Source organism: Equus asinus, chromosome 3, assembly GCF_041296235.1.
Source record: "Equus asinus isolate D_3611 breed Donkey chromosome 3, EquAss-T2T_v2, whole genome shotgun sequence".
Classification (NCBI taxonomy): domain Eukaryota; kingdom Metazoa; phylum Chordata; class Mammalia; order Perissodactyla; family Equidae; genus Equus; species Equus asinus.
The window spans coordinates 34,786,667-34,810,269 of NC_091792.1; the positions used below are offsets into that span (position 1 = coordinate 34,786,667).

General features: G+C 36.6%; 1 protein-coding gene across 4 annotated transcripts in view; it reads right to left on the reverse strand.

Annotated features, from left to right (window-relative positions):
- The window catches only part of TTC29 (tetratricopeptide repeat domain 29), a 209,784-nt gene that overhangs the window by 56,224 nt on the left and 129,957 nt on the right, over positions 1 to 23,603 (reverse strand). For all 4 annotated transcript variants that reach the window (XM_014838138.3, XM_070504863.1, XM_070504862.1 and 1 more), the window contains exon 11: positions 18,568 to 18,796. In XM_014838138.3, coding sequence (XP_014693624.1) covers positions 18,568 to 18,796 — 229 coding nt within the window. The remainder of the gene's footprint in view (positions 1 to 18,567; positions 18,797 to 23,603) is intronic.

Below are 23,603 nucleotides of genomic sequence, written 5' to 3' on the forward strand. Positions count from 1 at the left end.
CACTCCCCACACCTCTCCAAAACTTCACACAAACCTCTCTCTTCTCTTCTCTTGCTTAGCATCTTAGTCTGTATCACCATTCACTTTGTTCTTCATTCTTTTTATTTTTATTTTTTTTAAAGATTTTATTTTTTTCCTTTTTCTCCCCAAAGCCCCCCGGTACATAGTTGTATATTCTTTGTTGTGGGTTCTTCTAGTTGTGGCATGTGGGACACTGCCTCAGCGTGGTTCGACGAACAGTGTCATGTCCGCGCCCAGGATTCGAACCAAGGAAACACTGGGCCGCCTGCAGCGGAGAGCGCGAACTTAACCGCTCGGCCACGGCCACGGGGCCAGCCCTGTTCTTCATTGTTTTATGAATGAAGACTTAACCTCTATGTAAATCAACCTAGTCTCTCTCTTAGCCGATGAAAATCTTTTTCCTTTGGGGAGGAGGAGGTGGTAAAATGAGCAGGGATGGACATGAGGCCTGTAAACACTCATACACTAACACTTTTCAAGGCACCATGGGAAAGGTTTTATTGTAAAATATAAATCTAAAATAATCTGCTATCCTTAACATCACTTCTCTAACATCTGTTAGCAAGAAAGACAGTCATTTAAAACATGCGTTAGAAGAAGAATGAATGGTTTCAACTGTTCATCACATTTTTGGTTTCTCAACTGAGAAAGGAGCAAAATTTCAGGCAAAGGTAGAACATCGACTGCTCAGTTTCTAAAGTGGGAAGAGGCAGCCTCTTATATCTAATATTAGGAATGTCTCTGATATATGTCTTCTATATTTGTGCTAAACAATACTGTTTCTTATAGGCTATAGCATGACACATTTTTACAGATATTATCTTAATTATTCTCTCAAGATTAAAAAAGAAAGATAAGTCCATGGATTGATGAAAATTTAACAGGGCAATTAACCCAGGACCCTACTCTTGAATGGTGCTTCCAACTAGCAACCTTAGACTCATTTCTCTCTCTAACCTTTCTAAAGACTTGTGATTGAACAATTAGCTCAATAGGTGAATTAATTTTCAAATACAGTATCCCCTCATTTTTCCAACATCTTTCAAGAAGGTAAATGGTGAACTTTTTAGGTGACTTAAATTTACTCCACCTAGTACCAATACTAAAAATATTTAAAAATAGTACAACTGTTGCAGACAGTACAGTAAAATGGACAGTGTGAGATGTGCTCCTTGAAGATATGTATTCAAGTTCTGACCCTGCCACTTACTCTCTTTGACCTTGAGCAGGATGCTTCATCTTCTGTGAGCCTGCTTCTTCATCTGTAAAATGGAGGATGAACTAAAAATCTGGGGATCTTTTACCTCACTAAAGTTTTACAAAAGAAAATTTCCCTGCATTCTTAAGCAGACTAAAAATGAGTGTAATTTAATCTTTTCTTGATGGCTGAGGGTCATCAACAGAAAAATTAATTATGTGATATAGTGAAAGCCCATTCAGTTTGTAAGGTCTTTCAGGTCTCAGATAAATGGCCCCAGACTTTGGGTGCTTGTATGAATGGTTGTGTGTGTGTGTGTGTGTGTGTGTGTGTGTGTGTGTGAATCTTTTTATTTTCAGCTATTGTTTATTGATGTTGTCATTGGGTCTAGTTTATCACTTGCCGCCTTGTTTTAATACACTATTGAGGGGTGTATTTACTCTTCTATAAAGTAGGTTGGAATTTCCTCAAGGGGGAATGACAACAACAAAAAATGTTTGGTTTGTTGAAGTCATCAAATTTTGACTGATGGACGAGTGAGGTATTTCTACATTATAATCAACAACAGAGGTCAAAAATCAGGTTCTGGTGCTATAATTGTAAGTCCATTTTCTTCTGCTCCGTCCTCTGAGAAGATCGAGGACAGTTGTGAAAGTATCCCTTCGTTCATGACACCTATTTGAAGACAGTTATCAGGTTATTAGAGAAGCTTTCTTTCTCACAGTTTAAAGGAGTCTCAACTTTTACTCATGTGTCATATTTTCCAAATGGCTAAACTTCATTATAATTTTGTGAATTTCTTTCAACACTTTCATATCCCTCTTGAACTGCTTGATTTCAAAACCGAAACTTTTGTCTAGCTTAATAATAAAAGATTTGTTAACATTTCTGTCAATAGATCTTAAAGTAATCTTAACACTTTTGATATTATTTTCATTTTCCTAATGGTTAATCTGAAATAAGAATTCAAGGTCACCAAATTAGTGCTACTGAGGAAACCATATCCTATGTGTTAGAAATGGCTTATTAGAGATTTTATATATGTGTGTGTCTATACACACACGCATGCACACACACACTCCCAATTGAAATAGTAAACTTGGAGGGTTTGGGACACCAGAAGAATTTTCCCTTGAGTTTCTTAAAAGACTTGATATCAGTAGTTTGAGTGCTCTCTGAGAATAAAACTGAGGAGTGTGACTGCGTTTTGGAATCAGGTCATAATTTTGAAGGAAGAAGACTCTTCCTCTTCCTCCAATGCATCATCTTTGGAAGTCCCACCTTACCTTACGGGTGTGTGTAAGCTGTAATGCAGGGCTGGTTGCTGTCTGTTCTTCTATAAAAATTTCACACAGCCAGGTGATATTTTGGGTAATAATCATAACTATGTTTGAAATACATGCTTTAAAATAACATAGTTGAATCTACTTGTAAAGCTTAACCCAGTCTAGTCATACTTGATACAAAGATAATTTGGATGTCACCTCATTTGTTTATGCTCTTTGGGCCAGCATAACTTCCAAAGAATTCTCCCCACTGAAGGTCCTACTCTGAAATCCCAAGGCAGTCTCATGTCACCACATTCTGTACAATGAATTTAAACCTGTTTCTGAAATCCTATTTGTACTTCAAGTCTTTCCTGGTTATTTTGACATAGCATAGGGTAACAATCTATTTTTCTTTCTATTCCCTACTGCAACATCTGTAAGTATTTGGCTAACATTTTGATCAATGTCCCAGAAGTAGTGCTTAGGGATTGAAGGAAGTGATAGATTATCAGTTAGAAAATCTGTGTCAAATTTGGAAGCTGATATTTAGGTTCAGAAAAAAAAAACTTTATAAAAGCCAAGAACAGAAATAAGAAAAAAGAACATTTTAGATATATTGTTTTCATGTAAATACTATTTAACATAGAATCTGTTTCTGAGAGCCACCAAACTCATTTGTGAAGGGAGGATGGGAAATTGTTCAAAATAAAATGAAGATGATGATACATGAATATTATCTTATTGCATTAGGATAAATTGGCAGTAGTTTATTTGAGTTGTTGAGATAAATTCTCATAAGCTTAAAAGTGGGACCAATGAAAGAATTCTATTCAAATCATGCTCAAACATAATGCAACATAATTTTATGTATACTTATTATACTTGCCATATGTCAGTTTATAAATTGGGTGTGTGTGTGCATGTGTGTGTGCAGAGGGTTGAAATGGCAGTAGTGATAGTGAATTTATTAAGCCAAATATTTGAGTTGTTTCCCCGAAAGGGGGAAATTGATTTACATGATTGTTTGCTATTAAGGCTCAAATAAGTCTACCACGCTTCGGTTTTCTCTTATGTTTTTCAATTTCTGACAGCTGTCAGTATATAGATGTGATTACTTTATCTAAGCACCACAAACATTGCATTAGTATCTTCAGAAAATATACTGTGAAAGCTGCAGTGTCACTGTCCCAAATCAATTACTGCATTCTTAAACTTGCAGTGTATTCATTTGTGGGCACTGAGGCAGCCGGTGGGAGGGTATTGATTGGAGTATAATGTCATGTGTAGCAGGAGAGAAAGATGAAAAGTGTTTCCTGCTTAATGGGTTGGTATTAAGTAGGTGGGAATGGCTTCTAATTAGCCAACAATTGCTGTGTTTCCCGGTTTCCCTCCTTTCCCTCCTCCTGTCGGTCACCAGCTGCCAATCTGCCCCCATTTTTTTTTTATTTGGAGTTCATTGCTCACTGCAGTGAAAGCCTTTGTTTAAGAAAGAGGGCTCCCAGGGTCTCAGCTGCCTGGGTACAGCTTGCTGCCTACGATGAGTAGCAACTGTCAGTTTATTTTATCTCAACCTTTTCATCATTCTGCTGAAACTGATCGACTGAAACCACCTGAGAGACCTGAGGATTCCATACCTACAAGTCATTAGCTAGGACTGCAGTCTCTCACCACAGAGCAAGTCAACTGAACACTTCCTGAAATGCAGGCCACTTTAACCCCATGTTTCCCCACGAACACATAAGAATTCTGTCCCTGTTTTGTTTTTGAAGCTGAGTCGATGGGAGATGATTCCTTTGACATACAGACATATAAGTCAGGATATTTTGCTTTGGCTAAGGGATGAGGATAATGTCCCTGTGACCGGCTTTGCTATGGTGATACCACTGATATGGGGGACATTGTTCCATCCACAGCAAACGTGAATGTGAAATGGGAAAACATTTCACAAAGTGACCTTATAACATCAGGTCTTAAGCCCCATTCTTTACAAACATGGAATGTGCCAGATTGAAGCCTGATTTTGCATGAGCGTGATCTATAATATAGCTGCTTAGAGGGTTTCCTGTTTCATTTTAGAACCAAGCAAAAAAAAAAATTTCCTACATACTTTAATGATACTTTGAAAACCTTTTTTAGAGAAACCATCTAACCTGTTATATCCAGAATGCATAAAAACAGAGTGACAGACATGATTGGAAAATTCCACTCATGCCACAGTGGAGGACATTGTTTAGTGAAAATCAATGACATGCGAAACTATTGACCAATGATGCTGTCATATACTACTTAGAATTGTGGGGTTGTGAATGCGTGGAATTTAACCTCATTTCAACATGGGTAGGTAGGCTTCTTGGGGAAGTGAAATTTTAGAAGCATTTAAAAGAAGAAAGGAAAGGTAACCTAGCAGAGAAAAAGATTATGATTTCTGATAAATGATTTGAAATAACAAATAAGAGTTGGACTTTCACTTGATTTAAAATAGACATCTAAAGGAGGTGAAAGGAGGGGCTGGCCCTGTGGCTGAGTGGTTAAGTTCACACGCTACGCTGCAGGCGGCCCAGTGTTTCGTTGGTTTGAATCCTGGGTGCAGACATGGCACTGCTCGTCAAACCACGCTGAGGCAGCGTCCCGCATGCCACAACTAGAAGGACCCTCAACAAAGAATATGCAACTATGTACTGGGGGGCTTTGGGGAGAAAAAGGGAAAAAAAATCTTTAAAAAAAAAAGGAGGTGAAAGGAATAGATGCACTGATTTAAAGTGCTTTCTATATTTCATATGTGAATTTAGAATATTGCTAAGAAATGTTACCTGAAGACCCACTAAATGGGTTTAAATGTATTAGTGAAATATCATGCATTCAGGAGAAAAAAGCTTAAAATATTAAAAAACTTAAAAACACTACTCACACATGAGAATTGCCTGGTGAGCTTGTTAAAAGCAGATTCTGAAGTCCCTTCACTGGAGATTCTGAGTCAACAAGTCTGTGGTAAGGCCCTAGAATATGCATTTATAGCAACTCCTCCCACCACTACCAATCCCATAATTCTGATGCAAGTGGTCCTTGAGTTGCATCCTTAAGGAACTGCCTAAGGCTTATTGTGAAGTTTAATTTTCCACAGCGTATCTTAAAATACTTGTATCACAATAGAAAATGCAACAGAGTATCTTGAATTACCAATAAGCCATTCTTTTTTTTTTTTTTTAAGATTGGCCCTGAGCTAACATCTGTTGACAACCTTCTTTTTTCTTCTTCTTCTTCTTCTTCGTCTCCCCAAAGCCCCCCCAGTAAATAGCTGTATATTCTAGTTGTAGGTCCTTCTGGTGGTGCTATGTGGGACACCACCTCAGCATGGCTTGATGAGCAGTGCCATGTCCGCACCCAGGTTCTGAACGGGTGAAACCCTGGGCCACGGATGTACAGTGTGAGAACTTAACCACTCAGCACTCAGCCACGGGGCTGGCCCCTCAATGAACCATTCTAATTTCAATATCATTTTTTCCTCATAAGAATATTCTACTTATAATTTCTTTAAAATCATTAAAAAATGAAATAGACTGGACTAGATTACACTAGAAAAATAGTAGACTGCTTCACATGTAGTAAGTATTGCTTTGTCAAACTCTTGATTCAGTTATGTATTCTATGTCACAAGGTAAAACATATTTCTAACTGTAGGTTTTAGTCAAGAAGGCTGCTGCTTTCCAACCTATTCGCACAGCAAAGTGATTTTTTGGAAAAGTCAATCAGAGGCTTATTTTCAGACCTCCACAACAGTTTTCCATCACAATTGGAATAAAATCCAAAATTCATCACTATGGCCTGAAGGACCTAAATTAACCGGCTGCCTCTCCAAGCCCAATTCTTCCCTCTCTCCTCCTCACTCCATTTGCTCCCACCGCATTGGTCTTCTTGTTGTTATTGGAATAAGCCTAGCTTTACCCGGTTTTCTTCTCCCCGCCCTCTAGATATTCACACAGCTTGCTGCATCATTTCAATCAGGATTCTCTGCAAACCACACTTCTTTTGAGAGGCTTCTCTGACCCTTCTGTTTAAAATATCCCTCCTCAAACCCATTACTTTCTACCTTTTACCCCGCTTTATTTTTCCTTCATAGCACTTAGCACTATTTGTAGTCGTCACCGGCCAGCATCTAAATATCCGTTTCTATGCTTAAGAAATTCTCTACTTTCTAAACGTAAGTGGAAAGTTGAGACTTTTTCTCACACTAGCTGTTGAAAAGCCAGATACTTTCCCAGCCTCCCTTCAGCTGGGCAGAGTCATGTGAACCAGGCTCCACCAATCAGCCGTACACACTCCAAACTTTGCACGGGAGCTGTGACTTGTTAAGCTGGGCTGTGCAGAATCCAACCTGGCAGGGCATGGCATCAGGTAGGATGCTGTATCATAAAATTTCCATATTAGTTCTCATGACAAGAAATTGACCCGCCAATGTGTATGCACTAGTTAATTTTTTTTTCTGGACATTTTTTGCTGTTATATAAACATGGCTCAAGTATATGCAAACCTGAAAGACTTGCCTTAAACATTTTCATTTCTAGAACAGGGCAGTTAGTTCTTTTGTATCCCTGTTAACAAGTTTGTATAAATATTTACATGGATCTAAAAATAGTTACTTAATTACACTTGCAATTGGATCTATTTGTGAATATAAATCGTTGCATTTATAGGTGTTTAAAATTTGCTTTAATTTTAGTATGTGGCTTGATCTTTCTCTGTTTTCCTTCATTTGATGTGCTAAAGAGAGTCAAGAAGAGATCCTGAAGAAAGAGCAATAGATTGATTTTGGTCTATCTTTTACAGATTATATTTTTCTTGGCATGTACTCAAGAAGCTAACCAGTAGAAACCTGATATTTTTAAAATAAGAAAAATTCCTATGTTAGATATAGAAACTGACAGTATTATGCATAATTATCTGTGCAATTACACTTGCACATGCTTGAAAATTTTTAGCCAGGAATGCTTAATAACATTTCATGGTTAAATGAGACAGCAGAAACAACTGGAAAGGCCTCAGGGCATGGTCATCTATTTAAGCATCCACTTGAATTTTCAACGTAATTAGTCATATAATTGTGTGCCTAAACTTAGTAGATTCGTGTAAGTAATTATAAATTATTAAAAATCTGTGTGTGTAATGTTTTGCTCTCTATTTCCTGCCAATCAAATTGCTAGGGAATATACTATACTAAGGTTTCATCATATAAATCCTCCTAATTTCTAGAAGAATATTTGCATGAAGAGCATTTATTTTTTCTATTAATTATGCTAAAGAACCTAGATTATAAAAACATTCATTCTTATCTGGGAGTCAAAAATACAGGGGGGACAGAGTAAAAGAATTTAAAGAAAATTAAATTCTTGGACCAGGGATATAATTTTTTATGTTCTGGTTACAAAAATCAAAATTCATAATAATGAAAATACTAAGATGAGAAGTTATTAGAAAGGAAAACTCCCACACAATATTCCAAAGCAGGGAAACTTTGGAAGAAATTAGAAGCCAACAAAATTTGTGCCTTCAACATGTTCATGTTTTAAATAACGTCACTTCTTTTTTTCAGAAGAAATCGTATGGATCAAGAATCAGTAGAATTGTCCTAATAGAGCCTTACTAAAGAAGAATTAAATCCACATAGCAGAGGATCTTTTTGTCCCCAAATTCTAGCAATGGTAGAAAGTGTTTAGCTAAATTGGCACAGAATTTGGAATCCACGACCACAAGTAAAAGGACTTAGTTAAAAGTGGTGTAAGACCCCCTCCCTGGGAATGAGATTAATATAAGCAGGTGACAACAGGGTTCCCCCCGGAGCTTTAAACCCTAGCCTTCTACTGGTACAGCTCCAGCATCTACTCTGGTTTTGCCATGGTTTAAACAGCCAACAAACTTTTCATAAGCTTTTCAAACTAGCAATTAAAGACAAAATTGAACTAAAACCAGATTAGAGAAACCCAGCTACATTTTCCTTGAAAGTGGTGAGTTCAGTGTGTACTGGAAACTGAAAACTGGTAACACCATCAGCTACCAAGAACTGTGAGCAGAATCTAAAACAAGCATAGTTTTTGTTGGAGCAATCAAGAATTCTCTTTTATTGAACTAAGGCAGCAGATAGGGAAGGAGACTCTCAGAGGGGAAAAAAAGAAAAAGGAAAAAAAACAGATCTTTCAACCTGAGGGATCTAGAGCTACATTATTATCTCCCAATGAAGTGAGCATTAGTTTGCTAGAGAAATACTTGATTCCTAATGAAGCAAACTTGTCACTTGTGTTGTAGAAAATATATGAAGATGGGTGAACTGTATGTAAAGGAGGAAACTTGAAATTCAGGCTCAAATTCTACTATCTTTTTTATTTAAAAACAATTAAGTATTATTCTGCCTTTTTTCAGCATATTTCATTTTTGGAATTATTATATTTTCTTATGAGTTGCAGAAGTCATTGAATTCGCTAACCTCTTCTTGAACTTTATTAGAAGTACATTTTGTAATCTATCACGATTTAAATGAAGTCAGCAGAAAAGATGCATATCTTTCTTAAGCTTTTTGACAGTAGCAGAGAGTATATAAAGAATATATTTTAATGTTTCATCTCCCACGTGTCTTATCAAACTTGTTTTCTGTGTCTAGAAAGGGAAGTAAAAAACACAGGATGTTAAAGATCTCTGCCTTTAAAAAAATTCAGGCAGACCCACAACCTATAAATAGATGATTTATAAATCGTCATAGAGAGAAAAGGCTATCCTAGTTCATCCACTGGAGCTCCCACTGTTGCTACCTAGACAGCTGTCATGAAGAATCCTGAAGCTTGTGGAGTCAGCAACGCCTAAATTAAGCTGTGGTAAAAATCCCACTGGGTCATCACAATAAAGGATTATTCTGTGTTCCCACAAAGTCTGCTGCAGATATAAACGGTTTTCTAGGACAAATGTTCTACATGTGGAGATTTAGCAATCCAGGCTGCTTTGATCTTGTGGCTCCATAACGTTTAATAAGGCTTCTCGGTGATCACAGCAGCAGGCAAAGAATCAGCTGCAAGGTCTCTGATGGGCTCTCCTCTGCTTAAGCCCAGAAATAAATTTTGCCCCTCGGCCAGGACTAGTCACAGAGCCCTGTCTAGTTGCCAGGGGCTGAGAAGTACAGTGTTCCATGTGCCCAGAAGAGTAAAGAATCAGATACTAGTAAGCACTTGTAATTTCTACCCCCTTAAGCAGTGGTTACTGAACCCTCTAACAATTATATGGAGTAATTGAAGTGGGGAGAGAGACCTTAGCTTTCATCAGATTCTTTAAGGAGAGAGTGTTCTGTCATCTAAAACTTCTAAGAAGTTTTTTTTTTAAAAGGTATAGATTTATATTGAAGAAAGTAACACTTTGAAATTCAGGAATAGCTTAGAGAAGTTGAATTTAAGGGTAGATTCAACTTTTTGTTGAAGTTTTTTCAGACTTTAGAAGACTGGTCCATGTGTTGACATCATTATTCATCATTATCTTGCCCCACGTTGCCTGAATGATTTCATTATATTACAACTATAGACACTATATTACAACTATCCTAAGTTTTAGCAATAGGTAATTTTCCAACACTTGAAAAATCCTAATTGCTCTGAATAGGTTAAAGCACTTTCATCAGTCATTCATAGTACAAGTGTGAATCCAGTTTAATCAGATTGATTTCTTCCTAACAACACCCATAACTTTGATCCTCTGAAGGAATATATGTCTTAATTAGGAAAGGAGTTAAGTTGGGAGGAGGGATAAGTAAATTTAGAATATGGGTGTTTTTAAAATTTGGAGAAAATGTCAGATTCTGAGATACTGCCAATACTTGAAAAGCGAACCTAATAAAAAGTTGGTTAGTCCACAGATAGTCTACAGTCTGGGTATTCCTTGAACACAGTTATGTGCCAGGCATTGTGCTAGTTGTTGGGGCTACAATAGCAACCACAGTTGCTACTCTGTGCTGTGATAATGGGTCAGCACTACCTGACATTTTATTATTAGAGCGCTTTTAGCTGCAAGTAACATAAGACTCAGGTAAAAGTGGCTTAAGTTATCTCACATAAAAAAAAAGTGGTGGTGGGAGGGTTAGTTAATTCAGCACGCAAGGATGTCACTAGGATCCAGATTCCTTTTATACTTTCTCGCTGCCATCTTCATCATTTTGATAGCTTAGTTGCAAATGGGCTATAGCAGCTCCAGGCATCACATATTCACACATCAACATTTAAAGTCAGGAAAAAGGGAATCTCCTTGTGCCCCTTTTTAAGAATGAAGAAAACCTTCCTAGGAATTCCTCAGAAGCTTTTCTTCTCTTATATCATGAATTACAATTGTGTCATATATGCTCCCTAAAGCCGTCACGTGGCAAGTATAATGAGGTCATAGTGACTGGCTTATATTAGTAAATATTCACTGGGGATAGAGAAGGGCTTAACTTCCCCACAAGAACATGGCAACTTGAGAAGAGAAAACAATCAGGATTCTCTTAGCAGGAAAGAAGTTGGCAATAACTGCTGGGTTGGCAACCAAGAGGGTCTTTCACACAGATACATTACGTCATTGGACCCTCAAGGCAACCTTGTAGGGTAGGAACTGTCATATTCGTTTATAGAAGAGATAACAGAGGTAAAGTCACCTAGGTTTACCAGCTATGAAGTGAAGGAGCTGGGATTCAAACAGAGATTGTCTGACTTCAAAGCCCAAATTCCTCACTGCGCAGTATCTGGTGAACTTGGTCAAAGAAGACTGCCCATCACTGAAACACGCCTTTTCCAGATTCACAGCTTTGTCTTCAATAGATCTGCCTTAATTCTGTGCTTTAGTCTATCTGTCCAAAAAGCCTCAAAGAAGTGGTATTGTAGAGTATGACTAAGGAAATTTGAAGTAATTGTGTTCAAGATTATGTAATGATTCCTCTCACATATCTTTATTTTTTCCCTCCCTCCTTTGCTATATGTTGATACACTTGTAATATTATGGCAAAAACAATGTAAAAGAGTCATCGTTTGGGGTTTAATGCAAATCATATTGAGGACATGATGCTTTAAAACCCAGAGTAATTCTTTCGGTTTTCAAGGTTTCCTGAAATTCAATTAGAGTAAAATGAAATCTAAAAGCATAAGAATTTTCTCAGAAACATAAGAATCACAGACTTAAGGAATAAAAAGAAATTCAGAGATCATATAGTTTAATCACCTCCTCATACTGCAATTTTACAAATGAGGAAACTTGTCCAACACTGAAAATTCCAGTTTACAAGGATGCTGGGAACAAAAGACTTAGCATACCAAATAATTATCTATTTGATGTATCCTACATCACACACAGAACAGTCTCACAACAAGAAAACCAACATCAATACCAATTATACAGCTACTGGAAACAGTTTATGCTTTTTTGGGGGGGTGGGTGGACATTTTAGGATACAGCCAACTAGAGACATACAGTCAAACTTCTTTGTTTTGAAGACACATAGAATATTCCCTTTCTGTGTGATTATACCACCAACTGGATACATATTTAGGATCATTCATTTTATTTTATTTTAGATTTTCAGAGATTTAAAAATTTACTTTTGTTAGGGCTCCTTGGAGAAATGACTGATTCCAGATCTGAAGTCAAAGATATATATGATGAGCCTCAAACAATTTCTCATAGCAGATAGCAAGGAAGCCATCAAACCCAGAAAGCCTACACCAGAGGTTGTCTGTGGGAGGCTGTGATGATTTGGGGCCAAAAGATACCCAGGATGAAAAACAGATTACTCAGCGTAAGCCAGATTGTTTTTTCAATCTGAGAAAAAACAAGATGGAAATAAAACTAAATACCCTTTAAAGAGATCCAACCACTAGGCAATGAGAATATGGCTTCAAAAAAAGGGGGTTCCCACAGAAGAGATTGATGTGGTGAGCTCTAAGAAATTCAGTCCAAATATCAAGCCGTGGTGGTTCCCAAGTTGGCAGCTGTCTGCCTGGTTGAAACGGAGAGTGCCTTTATGGAATGAGATTTCTCCATTTATTTACATTTAAATCTACCTTTGTTATAAAGTCCACAATACTTTGTTGTTATTTCTGCTTTCAACAGTCTATTTATTTTTTGAAGATTGGAACCTGAGCTAACATCTGTTGCCGATCTTCCTTTTTTTCTTTCTTCGTGAACTTCTTCTCCCCAAAGGCCCCCAGTACATAGTGGTATATTCTAGTTGTAGGTCCTTCTGGTTGTCCTCAACAGTCTATTTTTTAAAGCAATTTTAAGAAGAAAAATTATTTTACTTTTACTGACATATTTCCTTTTATTTTTGGTGGGGAAGATTGGCCCTGAGTTAACATCTGTTGCCAATCTTCCTCTTTTTTGCTTGAGGAAGATTGTTGCTGAGCTAACATCTATGCCCATCTTCCTCTATTTTGTATGTGGCACACTGTCTCAGCATCGCTTGATGAGTGGTGCGTATGTCTGTGCTCGGGATCTGAACTCAAGAATCCAAGGCTGCTGAAGCGGAGTGCACAAACTTAACCACTACGCCACCAGGCCGACCCCCATATTTCTCATTTCCACATTCTTCATTCCTTAACGTAGATTCAGATTTCTCTCTAGATGCATTTTCTTTCTGCCTGGAGGAGTTTCTCTAACATTTCTTGTACTGGTGAGTTAGTGATGAATGCTCTCAGCTTTTGTTTGCCTGGAAAAATCTTTATTTTACCTATGTCTTTGAAAGATATTTTCACTGGGTATAGACTTCTGTGTTTAATTGTTCTCTTTTAGTACTTTACGTAAGTTGCCTCATTCTCTTTTGATTTACATTGTTTCCAGTGAGACTTCTGCTCCTATTATTTTTGTTCCTCTGTGTGCAATGTGTCTGTCATCTCCCACCTCATCCTCACCCTCACTGCTTTCAGAATTTTTTATCATGTGTTTTAAGCACTGTAATTATGATGTACCTTAGTTAAACTGTTCTTTATGTTTCTTTTTCTTAGAGTTCACAGAGCTGCTTGGATCTGTGGGTTTATGGTTTTCATCAAATTCAGAAAAAAATCAGCCATTTATTATTTTTAAAAATATTTTTTTCTGTTCCCTCCTCTTTTCCTTTCCTTTGGGGTCTCCAAATTACTCAGATATTAGGCATCTTGAAGATGACTCACAGTTTTCTGACATGCTCTATTCATTTCTTTTTAGTATTTTTTTCTCTGTATTTCATTTTGGATAGTTTCTATTGCTATGTCTTCAAGTTCGCTGATATTTTCCTCTGCATTATCTACTCTGTTGCTAATCCCAACCAGTTTATTTTTCATTCTGGACATTTTATTTCTTACTTCTAGAAATTTAATTTGGCTCTTTTTAAATATCTTCCCTAACTCTAATCTACAAGTTTAATCTTTCCACTACCTCCTTGAACATGAGGAATATAGTTTTAATAACATTTTTATGTCCTCGTCTGCCAGTACTATCATCTGTGTCATTTATGAATTAGTTGCTATTTATATATTTCCTCCTCATTGTGAGTCATATATCTGCTTGTTGGCATGTCTACATAACTTTGATTGGATGCCAGATATTGTGAATTTTACCTTGTTGGGTGCTAAATACTTTTTATTCCTACAAATATTTTTGAATTTTGTTTTATGATTCAGTTAAGTTACTTAGAAACAGTTTGATCCTCTTGATCCTAGTTTTTGTGCTTTGTTAGGTGGACCAAAGTGGCTTTTCATCTAGAGCTAATTTTTCCTACTATTGAGGTAATGCCTTTATGAGTCCTCCACCTAATGTCCCATGTTTTATGTGGTTTTTCCATTCTGGCTAGTGGGGGCACAAACTATTCTCAGCCCTGTTTGAGCTTAAGTGATTGTTCTTCCTAATCCTTTTGGATAATTCTTTCCCTAGCTTTTGGTAGGTTTTTTACATGCACATACTGATCAGTATACAGCTGAAGACTTTGCAGATCTCTGGAACTCTCTCTATATATGCATCTCTTTCATTTCCAGTACTCTTTGCTGTGACCTCTAGCCACCTTGGTTCCCTGGACTCCCAATTCAGTCTTCTCAACTCAGTGAGTCTTCTGGGCTCTGCCGTGGCTCCCCACTCCTGTGTGGCAGTACAACTTTCTCTAGGCAGTACGCTGGGAAAAACACGCAGCTCAGCTCATTTGTTTCCCCTTTCTCAGGGATCACTGTCTTGGATTGCCCGTCATCCAATTTCTGCAAATATTTGTCTTTGATGTTTTCTTAGTTGTTTAAGAAAGGAGGGTAAATCTTTTCCCTGTTACTTCATCTTGGATCATATAAAGTAGGCTAAGTAAAGTCCCACAGATTTCTTTTCACTGTGAATATTTTTATGCAGACCTAAATTTAAAATGTAATCTTTTTAAATGTTAGACATGGCTTTTATTAACTATAACGTGATATGTAAAAAAGTGCAACAGATGGAAAGAATCTTGAACTAGAATTCTAGAGAACTGGATCATAGATCCATTTTGTCTTTCAGATTATCGCATGACTGCATTTCCCTGGACCTAAAGACATTTGAAAATAAATGCAGACCAAGCAATTTCTTTGGTACCACACAACTGAATCATTTCATGATTCTATAAAGCTCAAAAACGTTCAAGAAGATTTTAACTCATTTTCAGAAGATAGAAAGAGTTTGTAGGAGTGGTATCAGATTTAGGAGTGCAGAGGCAGCTACAAACTAAAGTGCATGATGAAGGAATAATGATGAGTGAAGAACCAGGCTTATTCAAAAATTAGGGGCCCCAGGAACAACAAGGAAAGGGTAGATGTTGAGGAAATGCTGTGGGTAAGTACCACATAGGGTTGAAAGCAGGAGGATAAATTGAAAGTCTGTAGAGGAAATAGTTCCCCATGTTTAGCAATCTCAACAGTGCCAACCAGGGAAAAGGAACATTTCAAATGACATCAGATATCTAGAAACTCCTTTATTATAAATTCTAGCAGAAGGATAAAATATTTACACCTGGCATTTGTATAGCTGTTTCACATATTATAATACTAATACTGATACTAATAAAATCCCTTTTGTGGAAACCCACAGAAATTAGTGTGTGGGGGGAGAAAACAACAAATAAAATGCTCATGAAAATCTAGATTGCACTCTTAAGAACTATAGAATATCATATTTATTTAAAAGATGCTCTTACTGAGGAAATGTGGTCAGTTCCAGGGGAATCTTATCAATGATCTATTTAGAACCCCAGATAACAGGCTAAAGAGCCTTGAAGTGAAATCTTTTGCCAAATGTCACAAAGCTAATTAGCGTTCAATACAGTATTAGAACCCAGGTCATTGGACTCTTAACAGCCTGTCTCAATGACACCAAGTTGCCAGCAGGGTGAACTTTGATTCAGTCATATTTTTCTCCAAAATCTTCTTTGTATTTGTCATGTTTTGAACACATTATTAGAGACAGAGGTTTGCTCTGTGATGATAGGATGATATAAAATCTTCCTGCTGACTTTTTAGTGAATTTCATAGCATTGCTCTCATTGTTATGGTTATTTAACAAACAGAAGTAGATCATCAAAGTATAATAGAACATGAGCCTCATTTGTGAATGTGGCTTTTTCACATTCTTTAAGAAGGTCCAGTTTATGAATAAAAAATACAAGCCAAGAATAGGGTAGGAAAACGTGGCTCAACATTAAACCAAGGACTCAGCATTAAGCCAACATAAACCAAGGACTGAGACACATTCACCATCTTGATTGCTTTTCTTAAAGTATATTAAATGATTCACAAAACTAGAGTGATATTTTTGGCACTCAAGGAAACCTTTACATGCCATTTTGTAGGAAACAGTGCCTTTAAGTATTGACTAGCCAGTGTATTCATCTATTTCTATACTCAGGACTTGGCATCCTATTTCTGTGATATAATTTACACTTGGCTACAATAAGAATGTGCATTAAAACTGTGATACCGATTTGATCAGTGAAGTGGTTAAAATGTTGGCATTTAAATGGCTATAATTACATTTCTAGATTAACAGTACTATTAAGTTGAATAAGGACAGCTTTTGCTTCTGTGTTACTGTTCCACATATGGATTTGTAATATCCAAAAGGCAAGATAAATTAGCCTTTCATTCAAAAACATAAATTTCATGATTGTAGAGATAATGGTTCTAGTAAGGAAAATAAACTACATTCTGGAGAAATCAGCAGAAGTTCATAGGTCCTTAAGCCTTCGAAAGCCAACCAATTTCTGCTGCTTCAGGCTTGAATAATTTTATTGAACTGCAATAAATTTGAATTCCTTCTAAATTTCTAAATTTGGGAGGAGGATCTATTCTTATTTTACTATTGGAAAGGAGGAATATGCAATCATTCTAATCATATCTAAGACTTGTTAGAATAGTATGAAGACTTCTATATTTGCTACGTTCCCTCTGAAAGGTACAAAGATGAGAGATGATTGCTGGTGAATCACCGTTCTATTTTATCTAGAGACCTGAGTGCTCTCACTGCTCTATTCCCTTAGGGGGTCATGTTCCTCTGCTTAAAAGAATATTGCCTGCTCTGTGAGCTAATGATTTGTTTGGAGGATGTAAGTCTCAGAGGTGAAGATAACTGCACAGCTTTTATAATGTATCCTTCAAATCTTTGATCTGCTCTTTTCTGAATACATGGGACCCCTCAATAGCAAGAGATTAAAGATGCCTCTTCGGAGAAGAAAGGCAAAGTTTGAAAGCCTAAAAGCTCCTCAGATTTCCAAATAATATTTCTGTATTTTTTCATTTTGTCAACATTATACTTGGTGTTATCCTACATTCACATGATAATTAGATGGTAATCAAAATATAGTATTGGATCTTTAATTTTTTTTCATATTCTCTAAGGAAGTGGGGAGCTATGAATCTTGTTTTCAAAAGTGGTTAGTGCCAACTAGTTTATGGCTAGGACATACGTACTCATTTTGAATTCTATTTAATTTGACAAATATTTACTTGGTACTGCTAGATGTCAGACATTGTGCCTGCTTTCGTAGGGAATACCAAGAATCAAGACCTGTTTTCAGAAACTCACATTCTCATCAGGCAGATAAGGCAATTACAGAAATGGTCATGATAGGATGCAGAATCTGATAAATAAATGCTTGGAGAGAAATGAATGACATTCACTGTGGGGGCAGAGAAAAGAGACGGTGTGCAAGTAAGGGGGGCATCAGGGAAGATTCTAGCATTTGAGAAGGACCTTGCAAGATGAATGAGATTTCTCTGGATGGGGCTGGAGCTGGAAGTAAGATGATAATAAAGTATGTTGTGTGTTTGTGTGTGTGTGTAGGGGGTAATCAGGGAAGAGAGGTGGTCCAAAAATGTTGAAAAACTTGTACTTAACTTGTAGGCAGTAGGGAGCTAATGAAGATTTTTAAGCAGAGCAAAAATAGAATAATAAGAGTGGTGGTTTAAGAAATGTTTTTGAAGCATTTTAAAGCAGATCTTAGTGTATTTGAGGTAAAAATATATCTATAAACAAGCAAGTGTTTTGATAATGTCTTACAGGTTTTCAACTACCACTAAAAATGTTAAACATGCCAGTAAGCGTGAGAATTAACTTCTCATTTATATTTGAAGCTGAAAAATTATTTTTCACTATTATAATGGCATAGCTTATCCATGCATAGATTTCTAATTTCAGTCAAATGATTCAGTAAGGGGTGTACTGTTTATAGCATTGTGGAGAGTTTAATCTTTTCCACCATATGAACAGCTGAGTTTTCACTGTCTGAATAATATTTTGAAATGCATTTTTTTGTTCTGTTCCTAAGTCCTTTAGAACACAACACATCCTTACCAAAAAAGTGGAGAGAGAAAATGTAAAAAAAAAAATAGAAAAGTAAATGGGTTTTTATTAGAGTAAACAAAAGCAAAAGAGATTTTTCAAAAGTCGAAACCTTGATCACAGCAAATAGATGCAAGGCTCTGCTCAGAAGCTAGTTTTGAGGAGTATTTTTTTCATGATCATCATTGTGAAGGTTAGAGTTTATGCAAGATTAATTTGGTACCAAGAATGATATGAAGTCTACAGTGTTTTCAGAAACAAACGACTTACCAGTGATTGGATCAGGGGCAATGTTGCTTCTACTCTCCTTCCATGACAGCAGGTAGTCAAGGCTGGTGAGGTCCGCAGATTCTATGTAATTCTTCACTGTCTGCATCATCTGATGAGCTTTTGCTATTCCATAATGAACTTTTGTCTCATCCATTAGAGGTATGTTTGTGAGCTCTGCTGTTGTGTCAAAAGCTTGCTGAAAATATTCAGAAGCTTTGTTGTAGTATCCCTAAAAATGTAACAGAAACAATTTTTTGCCTAATTTTTATTTTACCATTCTGCATATCTACCCATTTTGGCATGTGCCACACTGATCTTTCAACAGTTATAGCAGTTCATGTTCAAGAATAAATAGATGGAAAGTGAGGTCTCTATTAGGATAAGGTTCTTAAAAATGATTACTAACCGTGCAACATCTTGAAGTTAATTTACTAAGAAAGCTGTATCTACCAGGTTGAACTGTGTGAAACTTAAGTGTTTTGGATAAAAAATGGTCAAATATTGGCATTTTCATATGGTCCAACCTAATATATGGTATCAAAAAGAAGTTTGGGAAAGAGTAAACCAATACACATTGATTTGGATGGAATTTTCTTACTCATAGCATTGGACTTACCTAATGAAATATTTTTGTTGTATTATTTTTTAATTATTTTTTGAGGTCATAATAGTTTATAATATTGTGAAATTTCAGGTGTACACTATTATTTGTCAGTCAACATATATCTGTGCCCCTTTACCCCTTGTGTCCACCCCTTCAACCCTCTGGTAACCACTAATCTGTTCTCTTTGTTCATGTGTTTTTTTTATCTTCCACATATGACTGAAAAAATGCAGTGTTTGTCTTTCTCTGTCTGGCTTATTTTGCTTAAAATCGTTCCCTCAAGGTCCATGCATGTTACTGCAAGTGGGACAATTTTGTCTTTTTTATGGCTGAGTAGTATTCCATCGTATACATATACACCATGTCTTCTTTATCCATTGATCTGTTGATGGGCACTTGAGTTGCTTTTATGTCTTGGTTATTGTGAATAATGCTGTAATGAACATAGGGGTGCATAAGTCTCTTTGAATTGTTCATTTCAAGTTCTTTGGATAAATACCCAGTAGCGGGATAGCTGGATCATATGGTATTTCTATTTTTAATTTTTATGAGAAATCTCCATATTGTTTTCCATAGTGGCTGCACCAGTTTACATTCTCACCAGCAGTGTATGAAGGTTCCCTTTTCTCCACATCCTCTCCAACATTTGTTATTTTTGTCTCGGTAATTATAGCCTTCTCACAGGTGTATCTCTTTAGTTTTTATTTGCACTTCTCTGATGAAGCTGAACATTTTTACATGTGCCTGTTGGCAATCCGTATATCTTCTCTGGAAAAATTTCTGTTCATATCCTTTGGCTATTTTTTAATTGGATTGTTTCTTTTTTTGTTGTTGAGTTGTATGAGTTCTTTATATATTTTGGAGATTAACCCCTTGTTGGATACATGATTTGTAAATATTTCCTCCCAGTTGGTGATTGTCTTTTTGTTTTGTTCTGGTTTCCTTTGCCTTGCAAAAGCACTTTAGTCTGATGTAGTCTCATTTGTTTATTTTTTCTTTTGTTTCCCTTGCCTGAGTAGACATGGTATTCGAAAAGATGCTTCTAAGATAGATGTCAAAGAGTGTACTGCCTATATTTTCTTCTAGGGGTCTGATAGTTTTCTCTCTTATTTCCAAGTCTTTAATCCATTTTGAGCTAATTTTTGTGTATGGCATAAGATAATGGTCTACTTTCATTCATTTGCATGTAGCTGTCCAGTTTTCCCAACAGGATTTATTGAAGAGACTTTCTTTTCTCCATTGTATGTTCTTGGCTGCTTTGTCGAAGATTAGCTATCAGCAGATGTGTGGTTTTATTTCTGGGCTTTCAATTCTGTTCCATTTATCTGTGTGTCTGTTTGTGTATCAGTACCATACTGTTTGATTATGTTAGCTTTGAAGTATATTTTGAAGTCAGGGATTGTGATGTCTCCAGCTCTGTTCTTCTTTTTCAGGACTGCTTTAGCTATTTGGGGTCTTTTGTTGCCTAATGTGAATTTTAGGATGCTTTGTTTTATTTCTGTGAAGAATGTCGTCGGGATTCTGATTGGGATTGCATTGAATCTGTAGATTGTTTTAGGTAATATGGACATCTTAACTATGTTTATTCTTCCAATCCATGTGCATATAATATCTTTCCATTTCTTTATGTCATCATTGATTTCTTTCAGTAATGTCTTATAGTTTTCATTGTATAGGTCTTTCACCTCCTTGGTTAAGTTTATCCTAAATATTTTATTCTTTTTGTTGCAATTGTAAATAGGATTGTATTCTTGAGTTCTCTTTCTTTTAGTTTTTTATTAGAGTGTAGAAATGCAACTGATTTTTGTAAGTTGATTCTGTACCCTGTAACTTTGTTGTAGTTGTTGATTATTTCTAGTAGTTTTCTGATGGATCGTTAAGGTTTTCTATATGTAGAATCATGTCATCTGCAAACAGTGAGAGTTTCACTTATTCCTTACCAATTTGGATACCTTTTGTTTCTTTTTCTTGCCTAATTGCTCTGGCCCAAACCTCGTAGTATGTTGAATAAGAGTGGCGAGAGTGGGCACCCTTGTCTTGTTCCTGTTCTCAGAGGGATGGCTTTCAGTTTTTCACCATTGAGTATGATGTTGGCTGTGGGTTTGTCATATATGGCTTTTATTATGCTGAGGTACTTTCCTTCTGTACACATTTTATTGAGAGTTTTTATCATAAACGGATGTTGGATCCTGTCAAATGCTTTCTCTGCATCTATTGAGATGATCATGTGATTTTGCTTCCTCATTTTGTTAATGTGGTGTATCACATTGATAGATTTGCAGATGTGGAACCATCCCTGCATCCCTGGTATAAATCTCACTTGATCATGGTGTATGATCCTTTTAATGTATTGCTGTATTTGGTTTGCCAACATTTTGTTGAGGATTTTTGCAGCTATGTCCATCAGCAATATTGGTCTGTAATTTTCCTTCTTTGTGTTGTCCTTGTCTGGCTTTGGGATCAGGGTGATGTTGGCCTCATAGAATGAGTTAGGAAGTAGTCTCTCTTCTTCAATTTTTTGGAATAGTTTGAGACGGATAGGTATTAAATATTCTTTGAATGTTTGGTAGAATTCTCCAGAGAAGCTATCTGGTCCTGGACTTTTATCTTTTGGGAGGTTTTTTTCTTACTGTTTCAATCTCTTTACTTGTGATTGGTCTATTTAGATTCTCTATTTCTTCTTGATTCAGTTTTGGGAGGTTGTACGAGTCTAAGAATTTATCTATTTCTTATAGATCGTCCAATTTGTTGGCATATAGTTTTTCCTAGTATTCTCTTGTAATCCCTTGTGTTTCTGTGGTATCCACTGTAATTTCTCCTCTTTCATTTCTTTTCTTTTTTTTTAATTTTTATTTTTTTCAGATGTACATCATATTTTGAATTCTGTATACATTACATCATGTTCACCACCCGAACACTAATTATAGTCCATCCCCTCACATGTGACCCTAATCAACCCTTTTGCCCCCCTCCCCCTTCCCCAAAGGTAACCACCAGTCCAATCTCCAACGCTATGTGTTTTTTTTTTTTTGTCGTTTTTATCTTCTACTTATGAGTGAGATCATATGGTATTTGACTTTCCCCCTCTGACTTGTTTCACTCAGCATAATACCCTCAAGGTCCATCCATGTTGTCACAAATGGCCGGATTTCGTCATTTCTTATGGCTGAGTAGTAGTCCATCATGTATATATACCACATCTTCTTTATCCATTCATCCCTTGATGGGCATCTAGGTTGCTTCCATGTCTTGGCTATTGTGTATAATGCCACAATGAACATAGGGGTGCAAGTATCTTTATGTCTTTGTGTTTTCAAGTTCTTTGGATAAATACCCAGCAGTGGAATAGCTGGATCATATGGTAGATCTAACCTTAATTTTCTGAGGATACTCCATACTGCTTTCCATAGTGGCTGCACCAGTTTGCACTGCCACCAGCAGTGAACAAGGGTTTCCTTCTCTCCACACCCTCTCCAACATTTGTCATTTCCTGTCTTGTTAATTATAGCCGTTCTGACCGAAGTGAGGTGATACCTCATTGTAGTTTTGATTTGCATTTCCCTGATAGCTAATGATGTTGAGCATCTTTTCATATGCCTGTTGGCCATCTGTATTCAACGCAATCCCTATCAAAGTTCCAACAACATTTTTCACAGAAGTAGAACAAAGAATCCTAAAATTTATATGGAACAACAAAAGACCCCGAATAGCCAAAGGATTCCTGAGAAAAAAGAACAAAGCTGGAGGTATCACACTCCCTGATTTTGGAGGTATACTACAAAACCATAGTAACCAAAACAGCATAGTACTGGCACAAATACAGATACACAGGTCAATGGAACAAAATTGAGAGCCCAGAAGTAAACCCACACGTTTAGGGAGAGCTAATATTCTACAAGGGAGCCAAGAGCATAAGACGGAGAAAGGAGAGTCTCTTCAATAAATGGTGTTGGGAAAACTGGACAGCCACATGAAAAAGAATGAAAGTAGACCATTCCCTTACACCATGCACAAAAATCAACTCAAAATGGATTAAAGACTTGAATGTAAGACCCGAAACCATGGGACTTCTAGAAGAAAACATAGGCAGTACGCTCTATGACATTGGTCTGAGCAGCATATTTTCAAGTCCCATGTCTGACCGGGCAAGGGAAACAAAAGAAAAAATGAACAAATGGGACTACATCAAACTAAAAAGCTTCTGCACCACAAAGGAAACCATCAATAAAACGAAAAGACAACCTAACAATTGGGAGAAGATATTTGCAAACCATATATCAGATAAGGGGTTAATATCCAAAATATACAAAGAACTAATACAGCTCAACAACAAAAAAACCAACAAACCAATTAGAAAATGGGCAAACGATCTGAACAGAGATTTCTCCAAAGAAGATATACAGATGTCCTCTTTCATTTCTAATTTTATTTA